The sequence below is a fragment of the Dendrobates tinctorius genome, unplaced genomic scaffold (assembly GCF_039654945.1).
Source record: "Dendrobates tinctorius isolate UK_male_01 unplaced genomic scaffold, ASM3965494v1 ptg000011l, whole genome shotgun sequence".
Classification (NCBI taxonomy): domain Eukaryota; kingdom Metazoa; phylum Chordata; class Amphibia; order Anura; family Dendrobatidae; genus Dendrobates; species Dendrobates tinctorius.
The window spans coordinates 41,645,333-41,661,693 of record NW_027361679.1 but is presented as its reverse complement, the minus strand read 5'-3'; the positions used below and the strand labels follow the sequence as shown (position 1 = coordinate 41,661,693).

The window sequence follows — 16,361 nt, the reverse complement described above, 5'->3', positions numbered from 1 at the left end:
AAGCATCTTTCATTTCACCAGAGCTGTTCAAAAGAAGCTGAGCTGTGATTGGTTGCTGTGAGCATCAGACAGTTTTCCTTGCAACAAATCACTAAGCATCTCTCATTTCACCAGAGCTGGTTAAAAGTAGCTGAGCTGTAATTGGTTGCTATGACCAACAGTTTTCCCACTTGACAGCACCTCAGCAGACAATGACATGGTGGGAGAAATCTAGCATCCCGGGGAACATAAACTCCCAGCCATTGTCTGCCCCCCAAAAAGGAGCAGAGAGCACATGACAGAAATGAATCCCCCCTCCCGTGCCCATATCCCCATCACACATCCTCCATCTCATAGTCACATCTTCCCTCTTAAAGGGATCATTGGTACGGAAGTCAGAGCAAATCCATCCAGCGCTTTGGTTTTGACCCCAGGCCTCTCTTAAAGGGATCCTCGGTATGGAATTTAGGACCGTTCCACTCATATCTGTGGATCTGACCCCAGGGTCTCTTAAAAGGATCATTGATATGGAAGTTAGGGCAGATCTACTCTGCGCATTGGTACTGACCCCAGGCCTTTCTTAAAGGGATCTCCGGTATGGAAGTCAGGGCAAATCCACTCAGCGCTTTGGTTCTAATCCCAGGCTCTCTTAAAGGGATCCCCGGTATGGAAGTTAGGGCAAATCCACTCAGTGCTCTGGTTCTGACCCCAGGCCCCTCTTAAAGGGATCCCCGGTATGGAAGTGAGGGCAAATCCACTCTGCACTTTGGTGCTGACCCCAGGCCTCTATTAAAGGGATCCCTGGTATGAAAGTTAGGGTAAATCCCTCAGCACTCTGATTCTCACCCCAAGCTTCTATTACAGGAATCATTGGTATGGAAGTCAAGGCAAATCCACTCAGCGCTCTGGTTCTGATCCCAGGCTGTCTTAAAGGGATCCTCGGTATGGAAGTGAGGGCAAATCCACTCTGCGCTTTGGTACTGACCCCAGGCCTCTCTTAAAGGGATCTCCGGTAGGGAAGTTAGGGTAAATCCCTCAGCGCTCTGATTCTCACCCCAGGCTTCTATTAAAGGGATCATTGGTATGGAAGTCAGGGCAAATCCACTCAGCGCTCTGGTTTTGACCCCAGGCTCTCTTAAAGGGATCCCCGGTATGGAAGTTAGGGCAAATCCACTCAGTGCTCTGGTTCTGACCCCAGGTCCCTCTTAAAGGGATCCCCAGTATGGAAGTGAGGGCAAATCCACTCTGTGCTTTGGTACTGACCCCAGGCCTCTCTTGAAGGGATCTCCGGTATGGAAGTTAGGGTAAATCCCTCAGCGCTCTGATTCTCACACCAGGCCTCTCTTAAAGGATCCCCGGTATGGAAGTTACGACCGTTCCACTCAGCATTCTGGTTCTGACCCAAGGCTGATGGGACGATGTGGGATATTAGGGGTAGTAGTCTGGTGGCTCTGGCTGACGGGATGATGTGGGATATTAGAGGTAGTGATCCGGCAGCTGTGAAGAGATGATGTGGGATATTAGTGGTAGTTGTCTGTTGGCTCTGGCTGACAGGATGATGTGGGATATTAGGGGTAGTTGTCCGGTAGCTCTGGCTGACGGGATGATGTGGGATATTAGGGGTAGTAGTCTGGTGGCTCTGGCTGACGGGACAATGTGGGATATTAGGGGCAGTAGTCCATTAAAATCTGGCTGACGGGATGATGTGGGATATTATAGTGAATGTGGCTATGCGGAGTGGGCAGGGCTATACACTCAGCTTCATATATAGATATAATCATTATAATTTGTTATAACTAACCATAGTTAGTTACTATGCCCGGGCAGCGCTGGGCTCTTCAGCTAGTGTTTAATAAATATGGCTAAATAACTATGCCATTGATTTTATATAAAAGATAATAATAGCAACCTATTTTATTAATTTTATTGACTAATTATTGAAAGTTACATTTTAATTCACATCCTTTCTCCCTCTTTTCCTTCCCTCAGTCTATGCTATAAAATAATAATAGTGAATGTATTAGGGGCACTGAATTCTGCGCATAGTTCGACCACATTTATTGATGTTATATATAGTGCATTCGTTAGATACAGGAAAAATAAATCTTTGTACCTTGTTAGCCTCATGAAAAGGTCTCAACCACAGAGGGGATCAAATTTTAATATTTTTCTATTGGGCAGTTACAGGAATTTCAAACTCAGCTATACCCTGTTTTTAGATACAGCACAGGAGGTCACTGCTTATGGGTGGTCCTGTAGGAAGAAGCCCATGGTTGTCAGGGGTAGAGTTCAATTATAGAACCTTCAGTAGTTGTGCACTCCATTCAATACTAAAATGCACATATTATACAGTGCCACAATGTGAACTAATCTCCCCGAAGTCATATTTCTGCTTTTTAAACTACTGTCGATTAATGTCTGATTCTGATTTCTACAACTTTATATAAAATATTTTGTGGGGGGCTTCATATCTTGCCCATTCTGACTACTCGTAAAAGTCATCAGACGCTATAAATCTGGAGAGTATAGAGTAACAAATGAAAAACTGCTATATTGTTAGGTTTTTCTTATATGTCATTATAAGGAGGTAGCTATCCAGGATTTTAAAAAAAGGGGTTCACTCTTACTCAACTCATTATATTATGTAAGGATTAGAGGAAATGCCAGACAAAGCCCATAGACAAAAGTGGTACTGGAAAATTCAGAACCTGGTCAACCCCTGTAAGATATGGATATATTAATAGTTTTGTTGGGGAGGGAAGGCATACATCCAGAGTATCATACCCATACATTTACAGTATATACGACAGGGTTGGAATATGTGCAGTGACCACAATAAGCTGTAAGCAATATGTTAGTGCAGCTGTTCTGCAGATCTGGCTGACTTCACATCGGTTTCACTTGCAGCAGAGCGTGACACCTTCTGACAAACAACTTTTGGACTTTTTTTCTCTTCAACCTTTCATCAGTCAGTGGTGGCTATTTAGTAAGTCATATACTAAAGTGACCATCATTTATTGGAGTCGCCAAAGTCCACTCTGTGCTTTATACAGTAGTTTAATCCTTTTTCTTAGAGATGAAGTTGTTATTTTGCATTTGAACTGTAGTTTCATAAATGTCAAATACGGGTTTCTGCTCACCTAATCGGTGCCAAGAAAAGGGGTGCATGCAAATCCCGAGAATATTAATCTTTTGGCAAAGGATTATGTAGAGCTGTAGGCAAATTTTGTAACACAGTGGTTTAATTTTATGGCTGATAATTGTTTTATTGTAAAAATTGTGCTGCTGTTAGGTTGCATGTAGGCCAATTGTATGCAGTCAGTGTAATGTCAATCCAATGTACTACGAGAGCACGTTGGCAGATATTTGTGTCATCCTGGGTGTAGTGCGCTCCGTGCCTTTTCTTCTACAGATGGCAGAAGCAGGGTCACTTTGGTCCATGAGCATGGTGATCTCATAAACCTACGTTAGTAACTAAATCTCACAGAGCTCCACACCAAGGTCAGGAATGCCCCCCTCTCCACCGTGCTGTCAGAAAAACAGAATTGTAGTAATGCAAACAGCAGTATAACTACTCCTATGTAAGCAGCAGGAAAAGTATGGAATGTAGGGTCATATGTCGGATATTATAAATGAACAATTCATATAGTAAAGCAAGACAGCAGAAACCTAACGACTACATTTATATGCCAACAAACATTTTCAGAACCCCAGTGGATTCTACAGCTATATTGTCATGACCCATTTTTGGATCTGTGTCAGATTCTGGATCCTCTTATATAAACATTTTTCCTTTTCAGGTCATCGGGGGTTAATATTAGTTTTTCCCCCCAGTGGCCGCTGGTGTTACTACATGTTTGGTTATTCTGAGTATGCTGATGGTGACCACTCCCACCTTCCTATATAAGGTCACCTGAGGCATCAGCTGGTGTTGGTGATACACTTCCTTTTGAATACCAACCTGGTCAAGACAGAAGCTGACTGAGAGCAGTGGTTCTGCTGAATGTTGATCTGGAGCCTTACTCTGCAGCTTGGTGCATTGCAGCAGAGAAAGCTAAATTTTATTTTGTAGTTGATTTAACCCCAAGTTGTCTGTCTTATCTTTCCTTTGGTTTTCGGTGCAGTCCACTTTATTTCCCTGTCTCACCTCCTGGAGAGGGGGTTGGGGGTTTAGCTCAGGGCTAAACAGGAGATAGGGACAGGTCGGTGACTTGGGCATAACTACCATCAAGTGTACCCCCATGTTAAGGAAAGTCAGGGCAACCCCTTAGCCTGAGGGGCAGTTCCTTGCCCCCTGTTTACCCACTACTGTGCCGTGACATTTATGGTGAGATTGGAAAAAAGAAGTAAATACACGTGGCAATGGGTTACATATTTGACCTAGATATATAAAGAAAGTAAGAACTGCATATATCATACACTTATCTGTAGTTTGTAGTTGAAAAAGAGCACAGTTCGAGACAGAAACTCTTAATTAAGCTACTTGCATCAACCTTGAGGTGTGAAACCTCTCATCTTCTTCAGCAGAACAGCCATCTTCAATCACCTATCCTCTTTTAAATTATATATCATAAACTAGCAAACTAGGCACTGTTCGATTTTGTTTATATTTTTGCTTGTGGTTGAAAACTTTTTTGCTACTGATATGTTGCCAACATTTTCATTAAACTTGTGCCTGGATCGTGAACGTTGGCTTTCATCTCAACCAAAGCACATATTTTGTTCATCCAAATGGTGTCATCTGGAAGATATGGTAGAGAGGAACGAGCAAGCAAAGTTCTAAGCTCTGGTGGTGTAAGAGGTCAATAGGGTATTCTGACCTTTCTGCCAGAGTAGCACCTTTGTACCTTAGTGCACTACAATGCTCTAATTTTTTCTCCAGCAGGATAATCGGATTTTGAATTGTAAAGGAAAGTAGAATTACGCATTTCAGACCAGTTAGTATCTTATCGATTGGCATAAAGAACCTGGTCAGCGTGGAGACGGGCTTCAGTTTGATGTGGAGTCTCTGCTGCTTGGCTGTCGCACTACTGTCATGGCTTAGGCTTGCCATAGACATTAGATGGCTGTTGGCAGAACGAAGCTTTGGCCAATTGTTCAGCCGACACTCCCATACACAGAGAGGTCATTACTCAGCCGAACCCTCCTCTATTCACCATGAATGTTCTGATCAATAGAATGGGACATGTGCAGGATATTTGTCAATTGTTCACTTGTCTGGTCAAGTATGTGGGATTGTGAAGTGCTCAGTTCCAATGCGAAAATTAGCTCTGCCGGACATAACTTTTAAGTTAAAATACCTTAAAAAGCATTCTCAATTATCAGAGAGGGCCTCTGATCCCACCAGTTAGGTTGTTCACATTAACTGCTTATTGCAGGGGCTCTCCTAGCGTGAATGAAAAATCAATGAGCATATAAAAAAAATGTTTTTACTGTTTTCAGGCTAACCTATCAAAAAAAGGAAAAGCACTTTAAGGCATCTAGCATCTTATAATTGAGTCATAAAATTAGAAACCATTCTCTGAAGGTGTGGTAGGCTTTTCTTATGTTTTCATATCTGCCTTAAGGAGTCATACTTTGTTACATTTAGTGACCTTAAAATAATTAAAAATTGAAAGAAAATAGATCAGTTCTGTAATAACCAGAATAAACGAGGTTATACTTCTAAAAAAAAAGGGCAAGTCAGTTGCTTTTCATGAAATTCAGACAAATTAGGAGCCTCCGAAAAAAAATTTTTTTACATACTGGATTTCTTTAAAACCAAATCACTAAGGAAGGAAGATAGAACTTGAAAAGATTATCAAATAAAAAGAATTTTCTTCAAGAGCAGCTTGTATGAGAATCTTGTATGAATGAACACATTGGGTCCTAGAGCAGAGAAGGCAGAGGTACAGATAATGGACAGTGGACGTTACACTTCAGCCTGATATGTTGTCTGAGAGTCTGTGCTCTATAGTGGCTGCGGAGTCCATGACTCTGAGCTAGTCACACGCTGAGCTCTTTTCACTTCATTTCATTGACTGTACAGTTTATACTAAAGCATGGAAGAGGATAAAAGATTTTCTTCATGGCCTTCTGACAGCTCTGTAATGTATATCCTTAACCTGCACACTATAAATGTAGCATCATAAACTCACCCACTGTTGCATGACCTTAACTAGTCTGAACAGCTCTCATGAAGAACCCTTAGAAGTATTAAATTTCCTGTTAAGGATGGATTTGAGCAGAACTCCAGCATTGTGAACTATGTTACATCCCCTATAACATGTAGAGCCAGAGTAGACAGTCTTTACAATGTGGGATTTACTATTAGTGAGGGCTAAGTTACGGTAAATTATTTACCAGGGACCTAAGAAAAGACAAATGTAGCAGACAAAGGACGTTGTAGTTAATATTTTTCATGCTGTTTTTTCAAATTCTGTGAAAAAAGACTCTGTTTCCAGCGATGTATCACTTACTGGGCTGCTTGCTGCTGTTTTGATAAAATCATTGTTTTATATCTGTTGCATATCCACCAGTTTTCTAAGTGATGAGCTCTGTATAACCCCCACCCACCCCACTGACTAGCAGAATTCTGATTGGCTGCTTTCTGTGTACACTGTGTATAGACAGAAGGCTACCAATCAGTGGTGGGGATGGGGTTATACAGAGCTCATGAATGTGGAGCACAACATGGCAGCAAGTTTACTAATTCTCTAGTGATAGTCTTCCTCTGATAAAACAATGATTCTATCAAAACTACTTTAGCAAGCAGCTCAGTAAGTAACACATCATAAGAATCATGGTCTCTGTCTCTACATTATCTTGCTTTCAGATTAAAAGGCACAAACTTGGGTACAGGTTCCCTTTAAGATGTTTCTTAGTTATTTCTTAGTTTGGTGACTACTGAAATTGAAACCATTACAGATCTTCAGGCAAAGTTAGCTATTATTATACTATTTTACAGCCATGTCAAAAGTGGGGAAAAGAGCGGTGAAACACAACCCTATTACAGTGCAATGTGTTAGTTCTGCTGAAAAGACTGTTATCAAATGTATAGATTTACCGATATCACCACCAAGATTTACTAGTTGGCCACCAATGATGTAGAGTACAGTTGTGCATGTAAAAAAATAATACTGTACCTACTTATTTAATAAAGCACCAGGTGTCCATGACCCAACTAATAAAGCACAAGGTGACCATGACCTAAAACTTTTGTTCGCTTCAATACTGCAGAAAAAAATGTATGGTTGAGCACAGACTTTTAACATCATATATGAGTGCCTGTCTATAGACAAGACTGAAATGACATCTTAGCCTGATCTTATTAATATTCGCCCTCAAATCAGTCACTTTTAGGCTGCCATGTTCCCCAATTTGAGATAGCGGTAGCTTAAAGTTAAGATCCATGACTGCAGCTGGAATCATGATTTTTCCTGACGTAATAGGTCAGGATTAAGTATTGAGAGCCCGACAGCTGATGAACATTGACACTTTTGACCATAATAATTTTATGGATAGTATTTAAGAAGTTTTATCCATAAAGTTAAAAAAAATCACAAATGTATAGGTATTTAGCTGTTTCTGTTTTATTTATGGGAGGATATAGGACAGTTGGGTGACAAGTGCAATGAAAACCATTACAGGTCTTCTGGTTTCAAAAAGATTCCTTAAAAAAGGATTTTCTCAGAAACAACATTTAGCACTTATCCTTAGGGTGGGTAATAAGTGTATGATTGCAGGGGTCACCACTTTTGGGAACTCTTGCTTATCACATGAATGGGGAACAGTGTCCCCTGTATTCCTCCTCAATACATAACTTTAGTGAAAAATCGTTTGGTTGGAGTAGCAGTGGACATGCTACATGTGATGTCCGTGTGCTGTCCAATCAAAAATTGGTCAGCACTAGTGATGAGCAAGTATACTCGTTGCTCGGGTTTTCCCAAGCATGCTCGGGTGTCCTCCGAGTATTTTGGCATGCTTGGAGATTTAGTTTTCGTCGTCTCAGCTGCATGATTTGCGACTGCTAGACAGCTTGAATTCATGTGTGGAATGCCTGTTTGTCAGGGAATTCCCACATGTATTCAGCCTGTCTACAAGTCGCAAATCATGCAGCTGAGAGACGAGAACTAAATTTCCGAGCACGCCAAAATACTCGGGAGACCACCCGAGCAACGAGTATACTCACTCATCACTAGTCAGCACACGTCCAATTTGTTATGAGAAATATCAAACACCTTCTGACCAAGATTCTTGTATATAATTGTTATTATTCTGTTTTATCCTGTTTATTTGCCGTTTTCTTTTTGTAATGTGGGAACATAAGTTGTAAGATTATTTTTAAGACCAAAAACTGAACAAACAGCCATGTTTGTAGTCATTTATTTCTATATGTATAGGGATTTTACATGCTGTGGCAGTCACAGCTGACATCAGTATCACACTGTCAGTCTTTTATTATTTATTGGAGTATGGACCTTCGATACATATTGCACTTTCTCAAGGTTCAGTTTCGCTAATAGGCAATCTTATGCTTGAGAGGAATTTTTACAGGTCAGTCCACTTTCTGGCGTCCTCCTGGGTTCCATTTATTTAAGTCCCGTGCTCCTCATAGGGAGACGCACAAGTGCTTTATACCTGTCCACTACCCATCTGGGCTATTCGTGACTCATCTGACGCCAGGACTGGCTGCGAGAAGCTGTTACGTGGTACATGTGCCTGAAACAATTTGTCATGAAAGGATATTAAAGCTCCTTGCCTCCATTCTGTCTGCCTGAAACAATCTGCACAGGACCCGCAGCTCCTCGGCAGCTGTTAGCAAAGTGCTGCATTCGGAGCGGTGTATTGTGAGAGCCTGCGAGAGCAAATAGAGAACAGAGAATTCTAAATGCACAGGTTCCCTTCAGACATTTGCATGCTGTTTGACAGTGTGACTTCTGGAGCGCTGCTTCTGATATCTCCATCTTCGATCGAGAAGAGAACTGGAAAACGTAAGTTAGCGGCAATCTCATCTTTTTTGCATTGGAGAATAAAATATATGTAGAGGTGGGTGGTCATGCGAGGGTGCATTGTAACAGAATAAGTGGTAGAACATGTATATCAATATATATCAATACCAGATATACCGGCAAGCTGGCATCCAGGCATACATAGGGATTCTTGCTTCCAAACCGTAGCCTTGCAGAAGAATAATTGTGCTGCTGTACTGAATCCCTAAGGGTTTTAAAATCCTTAAAGTGCTACTGTAGATCTCGTTTATCCTCTGCGGAGTAGACTCAGCTGTAATTAAGATGTTGTACATTTTTCTTTGACACAGCTGATTCAGGTAGAAATGTCCTCCGGTCGGTAGGTGAGGATGCATGGTCCCATTGTTGTGATGCATTACTGAGAAGTGAAGTGAAGGGAAGCGACTGATATAATGACATGGAGTGGTGATATATCATTTTGATAGGGTAATCTTGGCATGACATAAAATCTGTTAAGAGTTACTTTAAAATGCCCCAGGGCTTAAGAATTTATTAACTGCCGGACTCCAATATCATATTTGGAAAAGGTAAATGGTCTGCGCTATGGTATTGATCCCTCCAGTTAGAGGAAAACTACATGGAAACTTGAATGTAATGGAAGACCTGCAAGTAAGTGATAGGACAGTGTGGCTTATTTTTTTATTAACACATTGAGAAGCCCTAAAACCAGTTTTACTGATCATCACACCATGTTGACACGTGTTAGTCACAGCTTCAGTTTTGGGCACATTTTGTTATTTAAAGGGAACTGTCAGGTGAAAACAAGTTATCAATCTATCCACATGATAGGCGGTATCTTGATTGGTCGCTGTCCGGCCACTGCAGTGTTCATGGTCGACAGCTGCTCGATTTATTCCCAATGGGGCTGCCGGAATAAGCCAAGCAACAGTCGGAAGCCCCATTGCGAATGAATCGAGCAGCGATTAGGTGTCCTTTTGTAATTGAGATTAAATTCCCTGCTCTGCTAGTCAGTGTTGGCCCCAACGGTCAGATAAAGGACAACTTGTTTCCATTGTGCAACCCCTTTAACTCTTTATTTTGTGTACCATGAAACATCTTTAAAGAAGCACTTCCAATAAAAAAATCATTCACTAAACCTGTGTAAATGTATATGTAGTGTACATCGGGCAGTATGGTAGATCAGTGGTTAGCACTGCAGCCCTGCAGCGCTGGGGTCCTGGGTTATAAATCCCACCAAGGGCAACATCTTCAGGGAGTTTGTATGTTCTCCCTGTGTTGGCGTGGGTTTCCTCCGGGTTCTTCAGTTTTCACCCACACTCCAAAGACATACTGTGAGCCAAAATAGGGACAGTGATACTAATGTCTATATAGCGCTGTGGGATTAATGGCGCTGACTAAAATAAATAAATGATTATTAACTGCTCGCCCCTCCAGTTTTTATCTGGGTTACATGATGGCTGTTCTGACTTGTCAACTCATACTGGGGTCTATGTATAAGCCAGGAGTCACTTTCACAATCTAAGCCCATGGAGCCTCAGAACGAGGGTCCATAGGCTAACATTGTAATGGAAACACCTGGCGTATACATAGACCCCAGTGTGAGCCGGCAAGTTGGAATAGCTGTTGAGGGACCCAGAAGAGGACCGACGCATCACTGGAAACCGGGGATGATGGCGATCGGTGACTACAGTATATTAAGGCCCCTTCACTACACTACAGACATATTAATACAGGTTTAGTTAATAGAAATTTTAATGCGGCACTAAAATCGCATGTAATCTACACATGACTGACAATAAAGTTTTGTCAAAGCCAAATACCAGGCAGTATCAAAAACAAAGCAGCTTTATTTAAAACATGACAAACCAACACGAGACTAAAAACACAGCGTGAAAACGTGATAAAAACACAAGTAACCTAATAGGAGTAGAAACTCTGCAACATCAAAAACTCACCAAATACTCATGGTGGGAACGTAGCCTAAAGGGGTCTTCCCCAAGTACACATAGGCTAGTTCCCCTCACCACACGCACCTGCTTGCCCAAAGATGAGATTTAGCTTTTTAGTAAATCTTTGATAAACTTTTAGAATTTTTTTTTTTCACATTTCTCAGATTCTTAGGCCATAAACGGAAATCACAATGTATTCTTGGGTCAAATAGATGAGGTGTCCATCATTTTTGAAGAAAATAATAGCATTGCATGTATCTTTACAGATTTTGGTCCAGGAGACTGAAATAGATAATGTCTTGAAAGTTTGTGTAATCATCCCAAACTCGAAAAAAAAAATGTTTTCCCTTTTTTCAAATACTGAATAACAAATGTCTACTCCAAGGCCTTCTCTCTGGTGGTCGCACATTCTCTGCCTGTGGCTATTTTTTAAAACTCTGACAACCCTCATAAAAGGGGATGAGCTGCAATATCTGACAGAGCTCATAAATAGATGTGGAATACTTCTGGGGAAAAAAAGAAAATCTTTTGTAATGCCGGCCAATCTCTCTGAGTGCATTGCTTAGCTGTCACAGTGTACAATACCTATTGTTAGAAAAACAATCACTCATTACGCAGCAGTAGATGTATGTTAGAAGTAGTACAGCTAAATGTGTGCCTAACCTGCTTCCTTTGATTGCCTTCTGAAAATGTTCTTTGCCCATTACTGCTACTAGGGCAGACTGTTCTTGCCGTACATTAGGGCTCTTTTCCTTCACTTTTTTTTTGCCTTTTTTGGGTGATTGATGAATTTTTTGAAAATTTATAGGGAAAAGAGGAAAGTGAAAAAGATTTCTCGAAATACATTAAAAACTTTAATATAATGAAATCTCATATTAAAGGGATGGTCCAAAAACTAAGGGCTCGCTCAAACAGGCGAGTATCCAGCATATAGTGTTATCCAATGATTCATCAGATAACACTCGCTCTATGTTACACTATGGAGCCGTGACGACTAGTGTATTTCCTCATGCTGAGCCGGCATGAAAAGCAAAACAAAACACTGCATGCTGCGATTGGCAGCATATAGTGGACAGTGCGCACCCATACAAGTCGTGCAAAGTATCGGACTGCACTCGGATGTCATCTGAGTGCAGTCCGATATTCATCGACTCACAGAATGGAGATGGAGAAATTAAGTTCTCCATCTTCTCCGCATGTGTGATCCAATTCTCACCTGTGAGAGAATTGGATCACATTAAAATGACACTTGACTCACACTCGCAGCAGGGTTGGAGCCAAGGAACAGTTGCATAGTTGCATATAGCATCCGATTCTGGCACATGAGAGAATCATCAGATGCTACTTGCCAGTGTGAGCGAGCCCTAACACAGATTTAATCCTAAATGTCTATTTAATGTAATAATCTATTGCTTTTCTAATACATATTCATTAAAAAGTCCATACCACTCCCTGTCTACTCTATCGTTTTTTTTTCACTAACTTCCTGTTTGATAAAGCTTCATTTGATAATCTCCAGTGCATGCTGGGATACTCAAATGAGTCATCATCATGGAGAAGCAGAGACAAGCCCTGCCCTCAAAAGTGGAAGGACTGCTTGTCCTGCTTGCTAGGTTATCTCCTTACAATGTGCACTAATTGTGCACTCTCTTGCCGGCTCGTCACTTTTCTGGTGAGGGAGCGCACTGTCACTATGCATCAAAAGGAATATTGCATAGTGACTAGATCCTACAGAGCATACGTCTGAATTGACAAAAGACGCATGCGCAGTAAAGCAGGGAGTAGCCCAGCCTCTGAAATGGACATCACTGATGGTACTTTGTTTCAGTGTTGGGACAGTGGCTACTGCAGCAATCACATCCTCTTTCTCCTGATGTCTTTTTGTTTGAGTATCCCAGCATGCACTGAGGATTCTCAGCTGAAAGGTCATCAAACAGGAAATTGGTAAAAAAAAAAAAAAAAAAATGAAGCAGTCAGAGAGAGTATAGAGGGAGCTGTAGGGAATTTTTAATTAAAGTTTATTAGAAAAGCAATTAGATTATTAAATTAAATAGACATTTAATCAGTGTTAGTTTCGGACCACCCCTTTATTTTATGAAACACGCAATCATAAGCATGCATGACGACAGGTTAGTTCTATAAGTATTTTTATTACTAGTCCATTAGTAACAGACTAAATTGAAGCACCTTCTATATCACTAAGAAGAACCAAAAGTCATATCGGAGTATATAGTAAGGTAGAAGTCAGCTTCAGCTGTGCACGTGCTGCAAAATACAGTGCCCCAGTGCCTATTCACTGACACTTAATGGCTCTGGAGTCATGAGCGGCATTGACAAATGTATTCCCCAGACATGAATAAATCCTCTGAACTTGTTAAAAGACCATTACGGCTGTGGAACAAAAACAAGCCCAAATATTCACTGCCAATCCGAAAATTGGCTGGTGGCTCTTAATATGCTCTACATGGAACCTATAGTGACACTATTGTTATTTAGATTTCTGTGGAGTGAAGCTGAGCTATTTGCTAGTATGAATTATTCGCTAAGGCTACTTTCACACTAGCGTCGTGCACTGCACGTCGCTATGCGACATTGCAGCGCACCGACGCATAATGTGGAAGCGCCGCACAACGGGGGCAGCGGATGCTGTTTTTCATCGCATTGTGAGGTGCGGGGAGGCGCAGGCGATGCATCAAAAAACGTTACATATAACGTTTTTTGGTGGCGACGGTCTGACGCAACCATCGCAAGACGGTTGCGACGTGTGGCAATGCGTCGCACTGTGTCGTTAAAAAAAGTCTATGGATAAAAACGCATCCTGCAAGCACTTTTGCAGGATGCGTTTTTTCTTCAAAATGACGCATAGCGACGTGCAGTGCACGACGCTAGTGTGAAAGTAGCCTTATATATACTTATTATCCTCCTCGATTACTGGCTCAATCCTGCATGTATAGGCAGACACTGGGACTGTGTATGCCGCTCAATTACTCAAAGGGCAAACTCCATCACTTTTATCTTCTTCACATAAAAAGTACTGTTTTCAACTGGAAAAAATAAGAATCATGAATCAGTATCAGTTTTCTTTGGTTGAATGTCGCCGATTCTTTAAATAGCCTGGCAGTCGCTAAAAATAGTACATTATTATGCAAATTCTACATAATAACTGGGCCATATGTGTGTGAATCGCTAGAATGGTTCATCTGATTGTCTAGTAAATGATCATTCTTACCCATTACAAAAACAACTACTGGTCATTTCCCTCTGAGATATCAGTAGTAAAGTATCCTTCATTGTAAAGTTGTCGAAAAGCATTCAACTATGACTTGGTTGTATCTCATCTGGGGAATCCTGGGTGTAATATGGAAGCTCACATAGACAGGGTTAAATACCCCATTAGTGCAAAATAATACATTTAACTGGATGGACATGTGTCTTGTACGCTGCATAATAGGCTAGTGTGACATTTCTTGGACGCTTTTGGCCACACATGGTTTTTCTAAACTCTTTCCAGTTCTCTACCAATTTCTTAACCTTTATTAAAATCAGATTAAACCTATAAATATGATACACAACTAAGGTAATGGAAACATTTTTTATTTATTTATCATTATAAATCATAGTATGAGGAAAAAGTAGGAGCAAGAGGGGAAACCTCAACAGGTGGAAAACGGTACAGGGAGTACGGGGTAAGTATATGCACAAATAAATAGCAGTAAATCACCATAATAACATGCATAATCCAAATGAATAAATAAATACATGATATTAAGTAAATCCAGAGTAATACGCCTATCAAATCCAATAACTAAATAAATTAATTAAAATTAGCGCTAAGGTAAGAAGGCATAAAAATATAGTGGAGTAAATCATGTAAAAGGATTAATATGTGTGATGTCAAAATGTGCAAAATAACATGTGATGGTCAGCTGCTAGGAAAATTATTCCATATATGTCAAAGAGTCATGGGCTACAAATTCATAAATACAGTAGTTTATATGCCACAAGGGTTAAATATAAATAAATCAATGTGGAAAACAACTAACAGTAGTATCAACAAAAAGTCATGATTATGATCAGAAATAGCAAAAAACACAGACATGCATGACATAGAAAGGTGCTGCGGTTGGTAAAGTGCAAATGCACAAAGTAAAGTGGCAGCTTACTGTTTGCCACATGGGTTTTTTTTGCCTTCCTCTGGATCAACATGTTAGGGCAAGTTAGGATAGGATATGGGTTGAACTAGATGGACTTAAAGTCTCCCTTCAACCTTAATAACTATGTTACTATGTTACTATACTGACCAGTGACGAGACCCCACAACAGCCTACACCTTTTGCTATATTGTTATATATATGCTATTTATTAAAATCAGAGTTAAAAATAAGGGTCCGTTTACACAGACTGACTAGCAGCACGATGCAACCACCAATCAGTAAACCTTTAGTGATCACTTAGAGCTCACAGTCTGCCATGGTTCCTGGCGGTGTGATTCCCATTCACACAGGATGAAGCATTTGCCAAGATATTTTTTGGTGAGACGCAAAAAATAATTTTCATCAACAAACAAGCATTTTGCTTATTCATCAGGTGATTGACAGTCTGTTTCTTAGCTCCTAACCGCCCCAGCACATCAGGGCTTTGTCCCAACTTCTAATAATAAAAATTTTAATGCGGAAAGGCACTAAAACTTCATGTAATCTACACATGGCTGACAATAAAGTTTTATCAAAGCCAAATACCAGGAAGTATCAAAAACAAAGCAGCTTTATTTAAAACATGACAAACCAACAAGAGACTAAAAACAGCGTGAAAACGTGATAACAATGCAAGTTACCTAATAGGAGCAGAAACTCTGCAACATCAAAAACTCACCAAATACTCATGGTGGGAACGTAGCCTAAAGGGGTCTTCCCCAAGTACACATATGCTAGTTCCCCTCACCACACACACATGCTTGCCCAAAGATGAGATTTAGCATTGTAGTAAATCTTTGATAAACTTTTAAAATGTTTTTTTTTACATTTCTCAGACTCTTAGGCCATAAACGGAAATCACAATGTATTGCTGGACCAAATAGATGAGGTGTCCAACATTTTTGAAGAAAATAACAGCATTGTATGTATCTTTACAGATTTTGGTCCCGGAGTCTGAAATAGATAATAGTTTGAAAGTTTGTGTAATTGTCCCAAACTAGAAAAAAAATGTTTTTTCCCCCATTTTCAAACTGTGTCCACTGTGCATCTACAGACTCTACTGAACTGTGTAGTTTTGGTGCTTTTTTTCTCTCTTGTCTTCTATGTGGATCCTAAAAAAATGTTTGTAAAAAGCTGCAGTGAATTGATTGAACTGAACTTTGGTGAACTCACTGACTTTTTCTCACGGTGCTGAGTTCAAAGCAGTTCAGCCTGTCTGGGAATGCAGCCTCAGTGACCTACGGTAACCTCGATGAGGTCATCGATGCTCA

General features: G+C 40.6%; 1 protein-coding gene across 4 annotated transcripts in view; it reads left to right on the top strand.

Moving 5' to 3' along the window:
* The window catches only part of ARHGAP24 (Rho GTPase activating protein 24), a 1,321,765-nt gene that overhangs the window by 545,260 nt on the left and 760,144 nt on the right, over window positions 1-16,361 (top strand). The window contains exon 1 of one of the 4 annotated variants that reach the window (XM_073541586.1): window positions 8,622-8,951. The exons of 2 other annotated variants lie outside the window; for them this stretch is intronic. In XM_073541586.1, coding sequence (XP_073397687.1) covers window positions 8,849-8,951 — 103 coding nt within the window. In that variant the 5' untranslated portion in view covers window positions 8,622-8,848. Of the gene's footprint in view, window positions 1-8,621; window positions 8,952-16,361 lie in introns of those variants that run through there. One more of the 4 variants, XM_073541644.1, reaches the window with a different exon arrangement.